Source organism: Marmota monax, unplaced genomic scaffold (genome assembly GCF_021218885.2).
Source record: "Marmota monax isolate L192 unplaced genomic scaffold, Marmota_monax_Labrador192_F-V1.1 WCK01_AAM20220418_F8-fsc00147, whole genome shotgun sequence".
Classification (NCBI taxonomy): Eukaryota; Metazoa; Chordata; class Mammalia; order Rodentia; family Sciuridae; genus Marmota; species Marmota monax.
Genome location: NW_026693552.1, coordinates 1,693,347 through 1,707,985, shown reverse-complemented (window position 1 = coordinate 1,707,985; position 14,639 = coordinate 1,693,347). Strand labels below are relative to the sequence as shown.

General features: G+C 36.7%; 1 protein-coding gene across 1 annotated transcript in view; it reads left to right on the top strand.

Annotated features, from left to right (window-relative positions):
* Nucleotides 1–14,639, top strand: part of Cngb3 (cyclic nucleotide gated channel subunit beta 3) — a 165,518-nt gene that overhangs the window by 128,020 nt on the left and 22,859 nt on the right. Inside the window, exon 15 of the mRNA XM_046458651.2 lies at nt 2,584–2,702. Coding sequence (XP_046314607.1) covers nt 2,584–2,702 — 119 coding nt within the window. The remainder of the gene's footprint in view (nt 1–2,583; nt 2,703–14,639) is intronic.

Genomic DNA, 14,639 nt, shown 5'->3' with positions numbered 1-14,639 from the left:
GTCAGGCAAATGCTCTGCCACTAAGCCACAACTTCAGCCCCTCATTATTTTTAAAAGTACTATGCAAAGTCAAACTATTAGTAGAGGTATTGATATTATATAAATAACTATAATAAAACTCTTATTCTACTTTGATCTATATATAATTTTAAATAAATGCTTAATATGTTACACAATATAAAAGTTAAACATACCTCTTTCACTGCTCAGTTAGGAAATGTGGGTTCTCAGCTTCCTTTTGTTTTTAATTACCAAGTCATAGAATATTGATTACTCAGCTAAGTCAATCTGTGCCTTTGTTTTCTTTTTTTTGGGGGGTGGGGGGGAGACGGGTGATACTGGGGATTGAACTCAGGGGCACTGGAACATTAAGCCACATTTCCAGCCCTATCTTGTATTTTATTTAGAAGACAGGTCTCACTGAGCTGCTTAGCACCTTGCTTTTGCTGAGGCTGGCTTTGAACTCACAATCCTTTTACCTCAGCCTCCAGAGCTGCTGAGATTACAGGTGTGCACCATCACACCTGGCTTTCTTCTTGGTAGAGTAGAAATGACAGTTCCTATTCTATGTTCCTCATGAAGGTAATGGGGAGATAAAATGAGAATTTCAATTTCCCAGATATCAACCAAAAGGTACAATCTGACAACTTTAAACTCAGCCTAATAATTATAATACACTTAATGTTGAGGAATATAACTGTAGGTATCAAAGGACTTCAAAACTTCCCAGAAACAATTGTATTTCCCTTATTCATAAAAGAGTGCCTACTATATATCAAGCCTTGTGCTCAGCACTGGAACACAGCAGACATTGTCTCAGCCATCTCAGACATAAACCATAATTAATATTGTTTAATCTTGAATTGATTTTAATGTATTTTATCTAATCCTTTGGAAGTATAAATAATAAGAATGTTTGTTTGATTAATTCAATCTAGTCCCTTCCTAAACCAAGTAAGTAAATTTATTATAATCCTGCTACTTGTTTATGGTCTGTTTTCTGTTGTATAACTGAATACCACAGACAGAGTAATTTACAAAGAATAAAGGTTTATTTATCTCACAGTTCTATAGACTGAAAAGTCCCAGCACATGGCACCAGCATCTGCTCAGCATCTGGTGAGGCCCTTCTTGCTGCACTAGTATATGGCAGAGGACATCACATGGCAAGTCAGAGCAAGCTCACCACAGAAAGCTGCTTTTATGACAACCACCACTCTGGTGATAATCCACTGATCCATAAATGGTCCATTCAAGAATGCAGAGCTCCCTAGGACCTAATCACCTCACAAAGATCCCACCTCCAACTCCATTAACATATGAAGTTAATGACTAAATTTCCAACATAAAAAAATTTGAAGGATACATTCAGACCACAGAAAGAGCCCAGGCAGATGAAGACCTTACTTAATATGAATGAAGGGATGGACCTACCTAAATATCTTGTCTACTATTATGCAAATTGGATTTTTGGAATTTAACAGCTTCTCTTGACCTAAATTTCACTAAGGTGGACACATTTATTCTTTCTGGAAGTTGAGATGTGTTCAAGGACCCCATAATTACCCACTACTTCAGTGATTCACAGTAAGGATTCACATAATTCAACAAAAAGTTATATTCATAGCTTAAGATTTATTATAGTAAAGGATCGTCAGGAACAGTTAGAAAAAGATGTATAGGAGTAAAGACTAGAGAAATCAGTCACAGGCATTCTAGGCCCTACTTCTATGAGGGCCACATGTATATGCATTTTTCTCTGTATTGTACCACAGGGACATGAGCAAAATATGTGCGCTTGGAGAAATCTGAGTTATTGAGTCCAGAGTACTTAAATGAGGCTAGTCATTTAACTAAATGACAATCATGATCCAAGCTCAAAACCAGGTACAAGGGCCACATCAAAAATCATGTGTTTACATTAAAGAATGCTGACAGCTGCCACACTGCCTCAGGCATACAGAATAACACCATTGACTTGGGACCATGTGTATATCCCAAGAGACAAATTCTAGGGACTCGATTACAGGTCATTGCCCTGGTTCCCAGGAGTTTCCAAAGATAAACAAGAACTGAGTAAGATAACTTGGTGCATTAGCATCTCTCAATATGGAGCAAAAATAATAGCTTTAAGGTCTCCTGTGCCTTGAGTCCCAAAATCAGACCTCAGTGGCATAGGCAGAAAGACAGAATTCACCTTGGAATGGCTGTAGTCCGTGCTTTTTGGATGGATCAAGTACCTTCTTCAGAGGACAACTGTGGTCACCAAAACCAGAGTACATCATTCATCCAATCAGTTATTTTCTTTACTCATGCCCATTCCTCGGGCAGTATGCTGACTGTGTCCAGTGTTGGCTTACAGTGCTCAAGTGTTGCAAAGTATTTTCTTTCCAATCATTTCCTTTCATATAATATGTCCAAACAGTTTCTGTAACAGAGGTCTTAAGAAAACTGTTTTTACAATCATGTCCTGCGCTTCCTTCATTTGTATTTGCTCCTCTGGAAGAGTTTATATTTCTTAATTTGGGGTATAATTGTTAAGTGTACAATGACTATGTGTTTCTCTTTATATTTGGCATACAGGGAGAAATTGGTAAAGAAATGTATATCATTAAGCATGGAGAAGTCCAAGTCCTTGGAGGGCCTGATGGTACTAAAGTTCTGGTTACCCTGAAAGCTGGAGCAGTGTTTGGAGAAATCAGGTATCTAGAAGACACCTCATAAATATTAAAATCCATCCCTTGTCATAAAAGAACAATCTTAGGTTATAAAATAAGTAAACTCCCTGCTTGAGTTTTTCAAAGGGTTGATTGTGCTAAGAGCATTGGTAAAATAAGGATGATCATGTTTCCAACCATCCTTTCCCTTATCTCAGAAGACCTGAAGAAGGATACTAGGTTATTTAGCTGTGTAGTCCTAGGTCCTAGGTCAGTGACCTGCAGAAGGTAGATAAACATTCAATGTGCATCGAATGAATAAATGAATGAACTAGTCAATGAATGAGGTTAGTGAGAGAAGAGGTTGGGAGAGTTGGCTGTTATCAGATTGTTAAAAACTTGAATGCTAGGTTAACAAAGGGTATTTGAGTAAGTTAAAGATAAGATCATAGCTGTGGGACTAAATTGCTTGAGTCTATATCCTAGTTTCCCACTCACTAGCTTTCTTCCTCTGTTACTTGGCCATCTGTTCTCTAGTCTAGTCATCTTAATAATTATAATAATAGCAGTACATATCTTAGAGGGTTGGTAAATGAGGTAATTCATTAAAAGCACTTAGAACAGTGTCCCATATATACTTGAAACTCATAAGTATTAACTATCATTATCATTATTTCCTATTGGTCAAGAGAAGTTTATCCCAGAACAAGTCCCCAAGAAGAAGAATATAAGAGCAAATTAAAGCATTTTGTGGGCTCAACACTTCCATATGCATAATTACCTTTAAATGCATTCATTATTCATCCAAAAAATATAAATTCATTGAGTACCTAGTACATACTAAGATTGTCAAGTATTATTCTAAATCCTGAGAATGCTCAGTAAAAACAGTAGATAAAAACATTGTTTCTTGAACTGGGTAGAGTGCTTGCCTCATATGGACTAGGCCCTGGGTTCAATCCCCAGCACTACAAGGAAAAAAAAATTGTTTCTCACAGAGCTGACAGTCTTGGGGGTGGGGGGAATTATAATAAATAGTAAAACAATTAACTAGACAAGATAAATTCACATTGTGATAATTGCTGTGAATGAAAAAAAATGTTAGAAAGTGGCAGAGGATGCTATTTTAAATACGGTAGTCAGGGATGACCTCTCTGAACAGAAGTTATTTGACCTAAGACTTGAAGGAGTAAATAAAAGAGCCATTCAGAAATGGGGAAGATGGTTGAACAGCCAAGGCCCAGAGGTAAAGCAGCCTTGTCTGGTCAAGGGGCGGAAAAGTCAGTATGGGTGGAGCACAGTGAACAAGGATACTATGGCAAGATAAGGCCCGGTGGGTGAGCAAGGGCCATGCAAGGTCATGAAGGCCATGGTAAGGAGTTTGTGCTTTATTCTAAATACAACGGATTCCCGTAGAGGATTTTAGGCAAAAGAATAACACAAACTGAATAGCAATTTAAAAGACCACTCCAAGAGCTATATGAAAAAGACATAGTACATGAGCAGGCATGAAATAGAGGAGACTCATTGGAAGTCAGTAGCAGTGATTTGAGTGAAAGATGAGCTTCTTGAACCGGGAGGCTGGTTCTTAAGGTGAAGAGAAGAGTCTACTGTTGGGCAATTATTAATCATTCCATAATTGAGAGCATTGCTATTCTGAGGTACCCAGTATCTTGCCAAGGTTAAGAGCTCATCACTGAGGGAGATATGCTCAAACCTACGTGTTCATGGGTCCAGTGACTTTTCCACCACCACAAATGAAAGGCATTTGTCCAATCACTGGCTTCAAAGCTGCTAAGAAGTTGTCTCTGATCCAGAGATATAGATGATTTCAGATCATCTCTAGAGTAATGTGGGTTTCCTTAGAATGTTGAAGCATATTACTTTTCTTTTGATAATATTGTTTGTGTTTGTAATTTTTCCCCTTGCTTAACAGCTGGGTGGACACTCCTATGAGGGTCCTGCTCTGAGGCAGTGGTGAAAAATCCTTCTTAATATCCAAGTTCTTTGACTGTTTTCTATTACTTCCTTAGTGGGACTCCTTACAAAAATGATTTCATATTTTTACAGCTTAATAATCACTGTTATCTTCAAAGTCATAAAACACACAACAGTCTAATCTGAAACATTGCAGAAATTAATTAGCTGACCTCTCCCAAGGGTTGTATATTCCCTAAAGAATACAGCTTTACAAATACAAGTATATTAATTGCTGATATTACCCTCACAGGAGGAAATATCCTAGGAATAGAATCCAGGTGCTGCTAGGCTGCAACTGAAAGTAATCCTAGATTCCTGACAGCAGCTTCTTCAATAAATCTCCTCTTATCCATTTGGTTTCTAAAGCCAAAATAAAACCTGTGGACCAGACAGGCTTTAAACTTGCTCAATAGTCTGGCTGATTTGAGCAAGAGAGAGTTTTGCCTTGATTCTCTTCCTGGCTGTGGCTGAGGAGAAACAGGATGCATCTGCCTCTTCCAGATGCCCACAGGCTTCACAGGCCCACAGCTGTCCTACACCCTTGGAGTTCCAGTCATTTATTCCAGATGGAGGCATGGCTGCCAAACACCCAGACACTGGAAAGATCTAGTCATAGTGTTTACTACTCAGAAATGCCGTGACCTTTGCTGAAATGAGCTAAATACAGCACTATCATGTAGCTTTTTAAAGAAGGTTTTTCCCCCCTTAGGAAAAAAAATAAGAAAGAAAAGAATTGAGGGCTTTCAAGGACATTATATATTAATCCAAAAGAGCAAATTCCTGACTAAAATATAGATTTACAGCCTGCCATGGAGAAAACCCAGACCACATTTCTAATCAACATCCAAAGAGTGCAGGCACCCCATTTTTAAAAAGAAAGACCCAGAGTCTGCTGAGGGATGGCCTCATGGTGGTTCTGCCTCCATCGTTAGCCTTACATGTACATTTAGTATCAAGTCTTATTCCCTCAATATAATTAACCACTTCTTTATCTGCCTTCTGCATCTGTTAAAAAAAAAAGAAAAAAGAAAGAAAAGAAAATCCCATTATTCTTGAAATGACTGAATTTTCACTCTTGTATTGCTATTATGGTTTCAATAGAATTCCCAACCAGTTCCATCTCACTTTGGAATATTCTCCCCCTGGAAAATTTCTGCTCACTCATCCTTCAAGAACCGATTTATATGTCATCTCTTGGAAGTCATTTCTAACTATCCCCAAAACAAATAGCTGCTCCCTGTTCTTTGCCCCCATAATATTTCATGTGTGCATTTATTATAGTAACTACTCCTGATTTATAGGTAATTTATTCAGATGGGTCTTTCCAACAGACTGAGCTATTAAAATATAAGAATTTATATGTTACCAGCAGCTACATGAAAACTAAACAATATGTGGTGGTTTTTATTTATATCCTGGCTCCATTAAAAATTGTGCATCAGCTATTCAGTTATCTTGAATTAATTAAGTAGTTAATTATGGGCTGAGGCGATAGTTCAGTTGGTGGACTGCTTATATAACATGTATAAAGCCCTGGGTTCCATCTCCAGCACCACAAACACACACACACACACACACACACACACACAGAGAGAGAGAGAGAGAGAGAGAAAGTTAACTGTGGTTTGATAGAAACAAACAAAAAAAATTTTCAGGACCACTTATAGTCTAATGTGAAGTGCCTCAAAGAAGGTCATAGAATCCCTTCTTTACTAGGCACAGTGCCAGCCATGAGGATGCAAAGGTGAATACATTTGTTTCCCTCAATGCCTTACAAACAAGTGAGTTAAGTAAATGAGGGACTTCAATGCCAGGTGATTAAATGCATGGATTACATCTGATGATGAGAGTATGCACAGTACACTCTGGAACACAAAGGCTTCCCAAGGACCAGTATGCCTTTTAGACTTGGTGATTACTTGAAGTTATTTGGGATGTTTATCAGCTTCCCATCATCATAACAGACACCAAAGATAATCAACTCAGAAAAAGAAAATTATAAAATTTCTTTTGGTTCATTGTTTCAGAGGATTGAGTCCATGATCAGTTGGCCCACTGTGTTTAGGCCTGTGGTAAGGCAGTACATCATGGCGGGAACATGTGGCAGAGCAAAACCACTCACCTCATTGCTAGGGAAAAAAAAAGAGAAAGAAAGGAAGAGGCAGAGATCTCACAATCCTCTTCAAGGGTACACACTCAATGCCACGAAGACCTCCTACTAGGCCTCACCTCTTAAAGTGTCCACCAATAGCATCACCCAGGGACCAAGTTTAACACAAGAACTTTCAGGGGACACTTATGATCTAAACTAGCACTTGGAAATGGAGGACAAACCCTTCAGTGCTCCCCAAATGATATATGGAGACAATGATGTGTGCACATAGCTAAGTTCTGGTAGCCCCTACCACAGCATATGTAAAGGTCATTTGGGGCATTCATCATAATGCACATTATGTCTATAGTGAGGTGAAGAGTGACCTCAACAAAGGTATGTCCATATCCTAATCCTCGAACATGTAAATATGACCTTATTTGGAAAAAGGGTCTCTGTAGATATCATTAAGATAAGAACCCCAAGATAATATGATCCTGGATTATCTGAATGGGTCCCAAACCAAAAAAACACTTGTCCTTATAAGAAACAGAAGAGGCATCTATGTGAAGATAAGAAGCAGCCACAGGGGGGAATGCCTGGGGCAACCAGAAGTTGTCAGATGCAAGAAAAGATTTTTCTTTGGAGTCATGAAAAGGAACACAGTTCTGCTGACACCTTGAGTTTGTATAGCCTCCAGAACTACAAAAGAATACATTTTTGCAGCTGTAGGATACTTATTTTATGGTAATTTATTACAGGAACCCTAGGAAACTAATACTATCCAAAAGACTTAAATTGTGAATTTATGAAATATTAATGGAGAAAAAAGAGGAATTTTCTTGATACTTCCCTCTATTTCACCTACATGCCCCGTCTATCTCCAAGACCAGCTGATCTCACCCTCCTATGTGTGTTTCAAATCACTGGCATCTTACCTTCTCCACTGCTACCCCTTTAGTCCAAACCACTCCCACCTCTTATAGGACATCTGCAATGACCTACTGCAAGTGGCCAAGCAATCCTTTGGAAGGACAGATCTGATCATGTCACTCTCCTTTTACCTAAAGTCAGTCAATGCTTTCATGCCATTCTTAGAAATAAGTGCAAAATTCTTAACCTGACTTACAAATCCTGCAGAATCTAGCCCTGCTGACCTCTCTACTTCAGGTTGTACCTTCAGTCCAGACATCCTGCTGCTCTCCTTCAGCTCTTTGAATGTGCCATCCTCCATCCAAACACAGGAAGTCTTGTGCACATGCTGTTACCTCAGTCTGGATATCCCCCACCACCTCCTTTATCTGGATCTCCGCTTCTTTCAGGTTTTACTGCCTTCTCCCACTCTAGGGACCTCTACAGGTCATTTGGGGTGTTCATCATAATGCACATGATACCTTGCTATACGCTCTTCTTGAACTATATTGCCTTGTTTGGGAGCACTTATCTTTGTAGCTATAAACTCATTGGTGCATTTATTTATTCAATGTATTTTTTTTTCCTTCCTAAATTGGAAGAGCCAGAGCTACCTTGTGTTGCTGTGCCAACTGCATTCTCTGAGCCAGAATGTCCAGTGATGGGTTAGGAGGGCTGGAGTCCAGCCCACATTCTACTCTTGAACCAAGAGTCCTGGCTGCTGTTCTCTCCCTCGTGCAAAGGTGCTTATTACATTGCAAAAGGAGGAATTCTTCTGGCAAGCTTTGCACCCATGGAGACTACACATGCCCAGATAAGCCACATTTTTCTACTTTGCACAGTGTCACTGAGCAGGCTGCAAGAAATCCTGATGGACATCATGTGTCATTCATTCTGCATTCTATTCCTAGCCCTTAGAACAGGGCTTGGCCCACATAAATGCCTAATAAATAATTATTGAATAAATCAGTGAATGTAATTATCTTACTATCTTTGTGAATTTACAAATACACATTCATTTTTGTTATGAATATGCATATTCAGCCTTGTGTGCTTTTTGTCAGTTTTTTATTATTAAGAATAGCATACTATATTTATCTTTGTAAAATTACTTTTTCTTTAAGTTATGCCTTTGAGGTTTATTCCCAAAAGTAGAATAAGTAGGTCAAAAGGTAAAAACATTTTTATAACTCTTTTAATATATGAGCAAATTATTTTCCAGAAAAAGACTGAACCAATTTACAATGCAAACAGATATGTATAGCTATTTTTCCTCAGCATTGCTGGTATTACTTTATTTTTCTCATTGGTTTTATATTTTAATAGGTTGTTTTTAATTTGCATTTGTCTAAATGATGCCTAGAAAATAAAATGTCTCGATAAATATTCCCTAAGTGAATGAATTTCCAATGGGCCTATTTATTTTCATGAATGTGATCATTTTCTGTCTGTACATCTTTTTTGTTTACCATCCCTTTTTCAACATATATTGTTATGTGGGTAGTTATTGAGTAGAATTTAAGTATTGACATATTTTTATTGTTTTAGATAATCTGGTTTTCATTCAAAATTTTTTTGTCTTTTCACATTATCTTTGTCAAATAGAACATTCTGAGGATTTTGTTTTGATATTTATTGCTATTTATCATTGTGAAAAGCCCAAATATTTTGAAAACTAATTCTGTCCCTTTTTTTCTCTTCAAGCTATTTTGCCTATATTTCCTGTAGATTTTTTTAAAATATGGGTGCCAGGGAGATGTGTAGACTGTTTTAATTCAATATTCTTACTCTTCATCAAAATAACTCTTATCTTTTTTCTTCTTCCTTTCCTAAAAAAGCAGAAATAATAGATACAGATATGAGCAAGGGTGGGCATATTTGATTGATTAATATTGGGGAGAAAGCTCTTTATTTCCATTTTTTCCTATTTTAAAACTGTGAATGATATCTACTTAAAAATATGCATTTATATTTTCTCTAGTTTGGAATTTAGACTCTGGTTATGTAGCACCTTTTTGTTTAGAGTAAAAAACATAACTCATGTAAGTCCCAAATATTCCTCTGAACAAATAAATATACTATCAGTATCATTTTTTTAAACGTATGTTTAAATACTCTCAGAATCCCTCCTGAAGTGACTTGGTGAAATGCGAAATTAAGGCTCTTTTACCACCATTTGGAATAGTAGAGAGGCAGCAGATATTCATAACTTTACATAATTTATAGCACCAGCCTGATGGACTGATTCCCTTGTTTACTTTTCCTAAAGTCCATTGGCAAGTCTGTACCACTAGAATCAACCACACACTGGGCATGGTGGCACATATCTGTAATCCAGCAACTCTGGACACTGAGACAGGAGGATCATAAGTTTAAAGCCAGTGCAGGCAACTTACTGAGACCCTGTCTCAAGATAAAAAAAAAAAATTAAAAGGTTAAGAGTTAGAGATGTAGCTCAGTAGTTGAACACCCCAGAGTTCAATTTCTAGTAACTTTTTAAAAAAATTACTTCTTTGGAATTACAAAATTGTGGTTTAAGGAAGCTGCCTCTTGACTTGAAATTAGCTCTCATCTTAGGTTTCAATATCAATGATAAAACTCTGAAGTATTTGTTCTTGAACAATTCCCCTGACTCTGGACTTTAGTTTCTATGTCTGTAATTATATGCAGAAACCTAGTTTAGCAAATTGTGTGGTTGTTAAGTCAGAAGATACAGGGGATTCATGAGGAAAAAACATGTCAAAAAACTATAAGCTTTTCACAAATACATGACATTGCTAGCTGTTTTGACTCCCAACAAGCATTTACCTGGGCTAACATATTAGCTCATTTGATATATAGTGTTTTCTAGCCAAACTATCATAGTAAAATATTTCTGTGGGCATTTGAAGGGAGATAAGTAGGTAGGTCATGAAGTACAGAGTACATATTATTATTTTTCTACTCACTCCTTCCTTAGAATTTTTACCAGGATTCTTCATTATTTAATTAATTCTCTAAAGCCAATTCAACTCTGAAATCAAGACCTGGTCAAGAAAAGGGGACCAGGCGTTTTATATCCGTGACATCTTAACTCTCCAACTTTGTTAAAAATACATGTGTGCAGATGCTCCTCAAAAAATATATAAATATATATCTAGGCTAACATGTGTTTGCCATTCAGTACATAGTTTTTTGAATATCAAAGTATCTGCAAAGATCAAGAAGCCCAGCAGAGGTGACCCTAGAACATCCTGTGATATTTGCTAACCCACAAAAGTTTTGTTAGAATTTATTCTTAGTCAAATTGCAAAATTACCAAGGAACAAAGTGTTCCCCCAATAACACTGACAAAAATAAAAGAATATTTCAGAAAAAAATCTACACAGGTGATCTAACCTTATGTCCCCCAAATATAATGCAGTTGGAAATTTGCTTAATGGGAACAAATGTTTGAAGTTTTAGCCCTTGACTCAGTATTGGATGTGATGTTTTTTCCACTGATAGCATTTAGAGTTAGTTTTATTTCTATTCCGGGAAATAATTCTACATGAGAAAAGGCATTTAAGATTAGAATTGTCTTTATTTTAGGAAATATTCCCATTTCTTTTAGTTATCAAAACATCAATCATTCTAAATTGGGTGTATCATTCTAAGAGGAATACCTGACTAGGTTTGTGTCTCAATGCTATGATATAGGAGCTGTGAGACTCTGGGCAAGTTACTCAACTGAGACTTCTTTCTTCATCAGTCAAATGGAGTCACAATAACATATAACTATCCGATAGGATTGAAAAGCATTAATTGTGTTAATAAAAAGACCTTAGAAAACTATCTGATTCATAGTAAGTACTCAATAATATAAACTATGAATGTTACCATTATGGATATTATTATTCTTGTTGTTGTTATTATTATTTTTTATTATTATTATTATTATTATTATTATTATTATTATTATTTGCTAATCTGGCTGTCTTGACATGCACTCACACCCTTCCTAGATTACGAACAGCTTGAGGGCAAATGTTAATCATCAGCCTGTTGTGGAACTATACATTTCAATATAGTCTTAATTTATGTCTAATTTATTTTTTTCCTTTTCCTTTTATTTATACAGTGAACTCTTTATCCTTCCCTGCATGATTGACCTCCAAAGCACAATAATCTGTGCAATCTCATACAAAAAAGCTTCTTATCAAAGTCCAGTGAGTTGAGGGTGTACCTCAGTAGTAAAACCCTTGTCTAGTATGCACCAGGCCCTGGGTTCCACACCCCAACACCACAAAATAGATCAATAAATAAGCCCATCTGAGAAAGACAATATTTAAGTATTATTTGTTTCTCCGAATATTCTAAATGGTGTTGTGAATCATTTCCAGAGCAACAAAGAGATAGTTGGGTATATGAAATGCATTGTACTAACCTACCCCACTCCATCCACGGAATTACTCTTACTGAATTAGAGAATGATACACAGCCTTTAATGAAGAGCCTATTAAAATAACCCTAGCAAATTCACTGTTGTGTCTGTTGTGGGAATAAAAAGTTTTCCATCATTTTACAGAGAGTAGCCTCTTTAATAAAAACTTAGGAGATTATTTCTATCTTAAAACCAAGAATTGATCGATTTTTATCATATAAATGGCTTAAAACTAAATCTGAAACACTCCTGTGGCTAAATTCGGCTTTTAAAATAAATCCTATTTTATGTCCCCATTTTCATTTTTCTTTTACTTCCACAATCGGTTCATTTTCTTTTGTATTCTATTTTTTCATGTGTGTTCCAAATACAGTATCTGCTAGAAAGGGCCAGGCAGGTTGTACACTACACAAATTCAGGGGGCTCCAATCACATTGTACTTTGTATATGCAGCACACATTTTCTTTCTTTCTTTCTTTCTTTCTTTCTTTCTTTCTCTCTCTCTTTCTTTCTCTTTCTTTTTTTCTTTCTTTCGTTCTTTATTTATTTTCTTCCTTTCTTTGTTTCTTTCTTTCTTCCTTTTTGTAGATCATATTTTTATTTTGATACAAATGTTTTGTTACATAAAAGTTTAAAATACAGTGAGTTGTACAATACACCTGTCACCCATCATTTCATCATTTCATTCTTCTTTATGGCTAAATTAAACTCCTTTGTGTAGATATGAGCAAGTTACTCAACTGAGACTTCTTTCTTCATCAAATGAAGTCACAATAACATGTGACTATCCTATAGGATTGAAAAAGCCTTAATTGAGTTAATAAAAAGACCTTAGAAAACTATCTGATTCATAGTAAGTACTCGATAATATAAGCTATGAATGTTATCATTATGGATATTATTATTATTATTATTATTAGCTAATCTTTTACCCATTCATCCATTGATGGACATCTAGGCTAGATCCATAGTTTGCTATTGTGAATTGTGAAGTTATAAATATGTATATGCATGTATCACTATAGTAAGATCACCAACTCTTTAGGGTAAATATCAAAGAGCTGGGTCATGTGGTGATTTCATTCCTAGTTGTCTCGACCCCTCGCCGGCAAGGGAAAACACGACACAGGATTCTTCTTTCAGCAGTTTATTCAGGCCTTGTTTCATGTATCATCTTCTAGTGACCCCCCGCCGAGCGCCCAACCACAGCCTAATAAAGCCTCCTGCATAGCAATCCCAAGCTGCCACGTGGATCTCTCTCATAGGGTGGTAAGGGATTGCGTGCCAACTCTCCAAAAAAGGAGTTGTTTATCACAGGCCACAGTGGAAGCCGGCGCAATCTTCTAATGGCGGCCACGGTCTATAAGAATGGCTTACCACACCTAGTCTTTTAAGAAGCCTCCTCATTGATTTCCAGAGTGATTATACTGATATGCAAGCCATCAACAGTGTAAAAGTGCTGCTTGTTCTCCACATCCTCTCTGGCATTTATTATTGTTTGTATTCTTTTTTTTTCAATTTCATCTTTTTAAAATTTGTTCTAATTAGTTATACATGACAGCAGAATGCATTTCAATTCTTTGTACACAAATAGAACACAACTTCTCATTTATCTGGCTGTACATGATACAGTCACATTGTTCATGCAATTATACATGTACATAAAGTGATAATGTCCATCTCATTCCACCATACTTCCCACTCAACACCACATTCCCTCTCCTCCCCTCACTCCCCTCTGCCCAACCCAAAAGTTCTTCCATTCTTCCCCAACAACCCCCCCAATATGGATCAGCATTCACATATCAGAGAAAACATTTGGTCTTTGGTCTTTGGGGATTGATTTATTCCGCTTAGCATGATATTCTCCAACTCCATCCATTTACCTGCAAATGCCATAATTTGATTCTTCTTTAAGGCTAGGTAAATATTCCATTGTGTATAGATACACCACATTTCCATTCATCTGTTGAAGGGTATCTAGGTTGATTCCATAGTTCAGCTATTATGAATTGAGCTGCTATAAACATTGATGTAGCTGCATCACTGTAGTATGCTGATTTTAAGTTTTTTGGGAAATAAACCGAGGAGTGGGATAGCTAGATAAAATGGTGGTTACATTCCAAGTTTTCTGAGGAATCTCCATACTGCTTTCCAAATTGGTTGCACTAATTTGTAGTCCCACCAGCAATGTGTGAGTGTACCTCTTTCCCCACATTCTCACCAACACTTATTATTGCTTATATTCTTGATAATTGCCATTCTGACTGGAGTGAGATAAAATCTTAGAGTAGTTTTGATTTGCATTTCTCTAATTTCTAGAGATATTGAACATTTTTTTCATATGTTTGTTGGCCACTTGAATTTCTTCTTTTGAGAAGTGTCTGTTTAGTTTATTTGCCCATTTATTAATTGGGGGGTTTGGGGCATAATTTTTTTTAGTACTTTATATATTCTGGATATTAATCCTCCATCACAAGAGTAGCTGGCAAAGATTTTCTCCCATTCTGTAAGTTCTCTCTTCATATTCTTTGTTTCCTTTGCTGTGCAGAAGCTTTTTAATTTGATGTCATCCCAATTATTAACTCTTGGCATT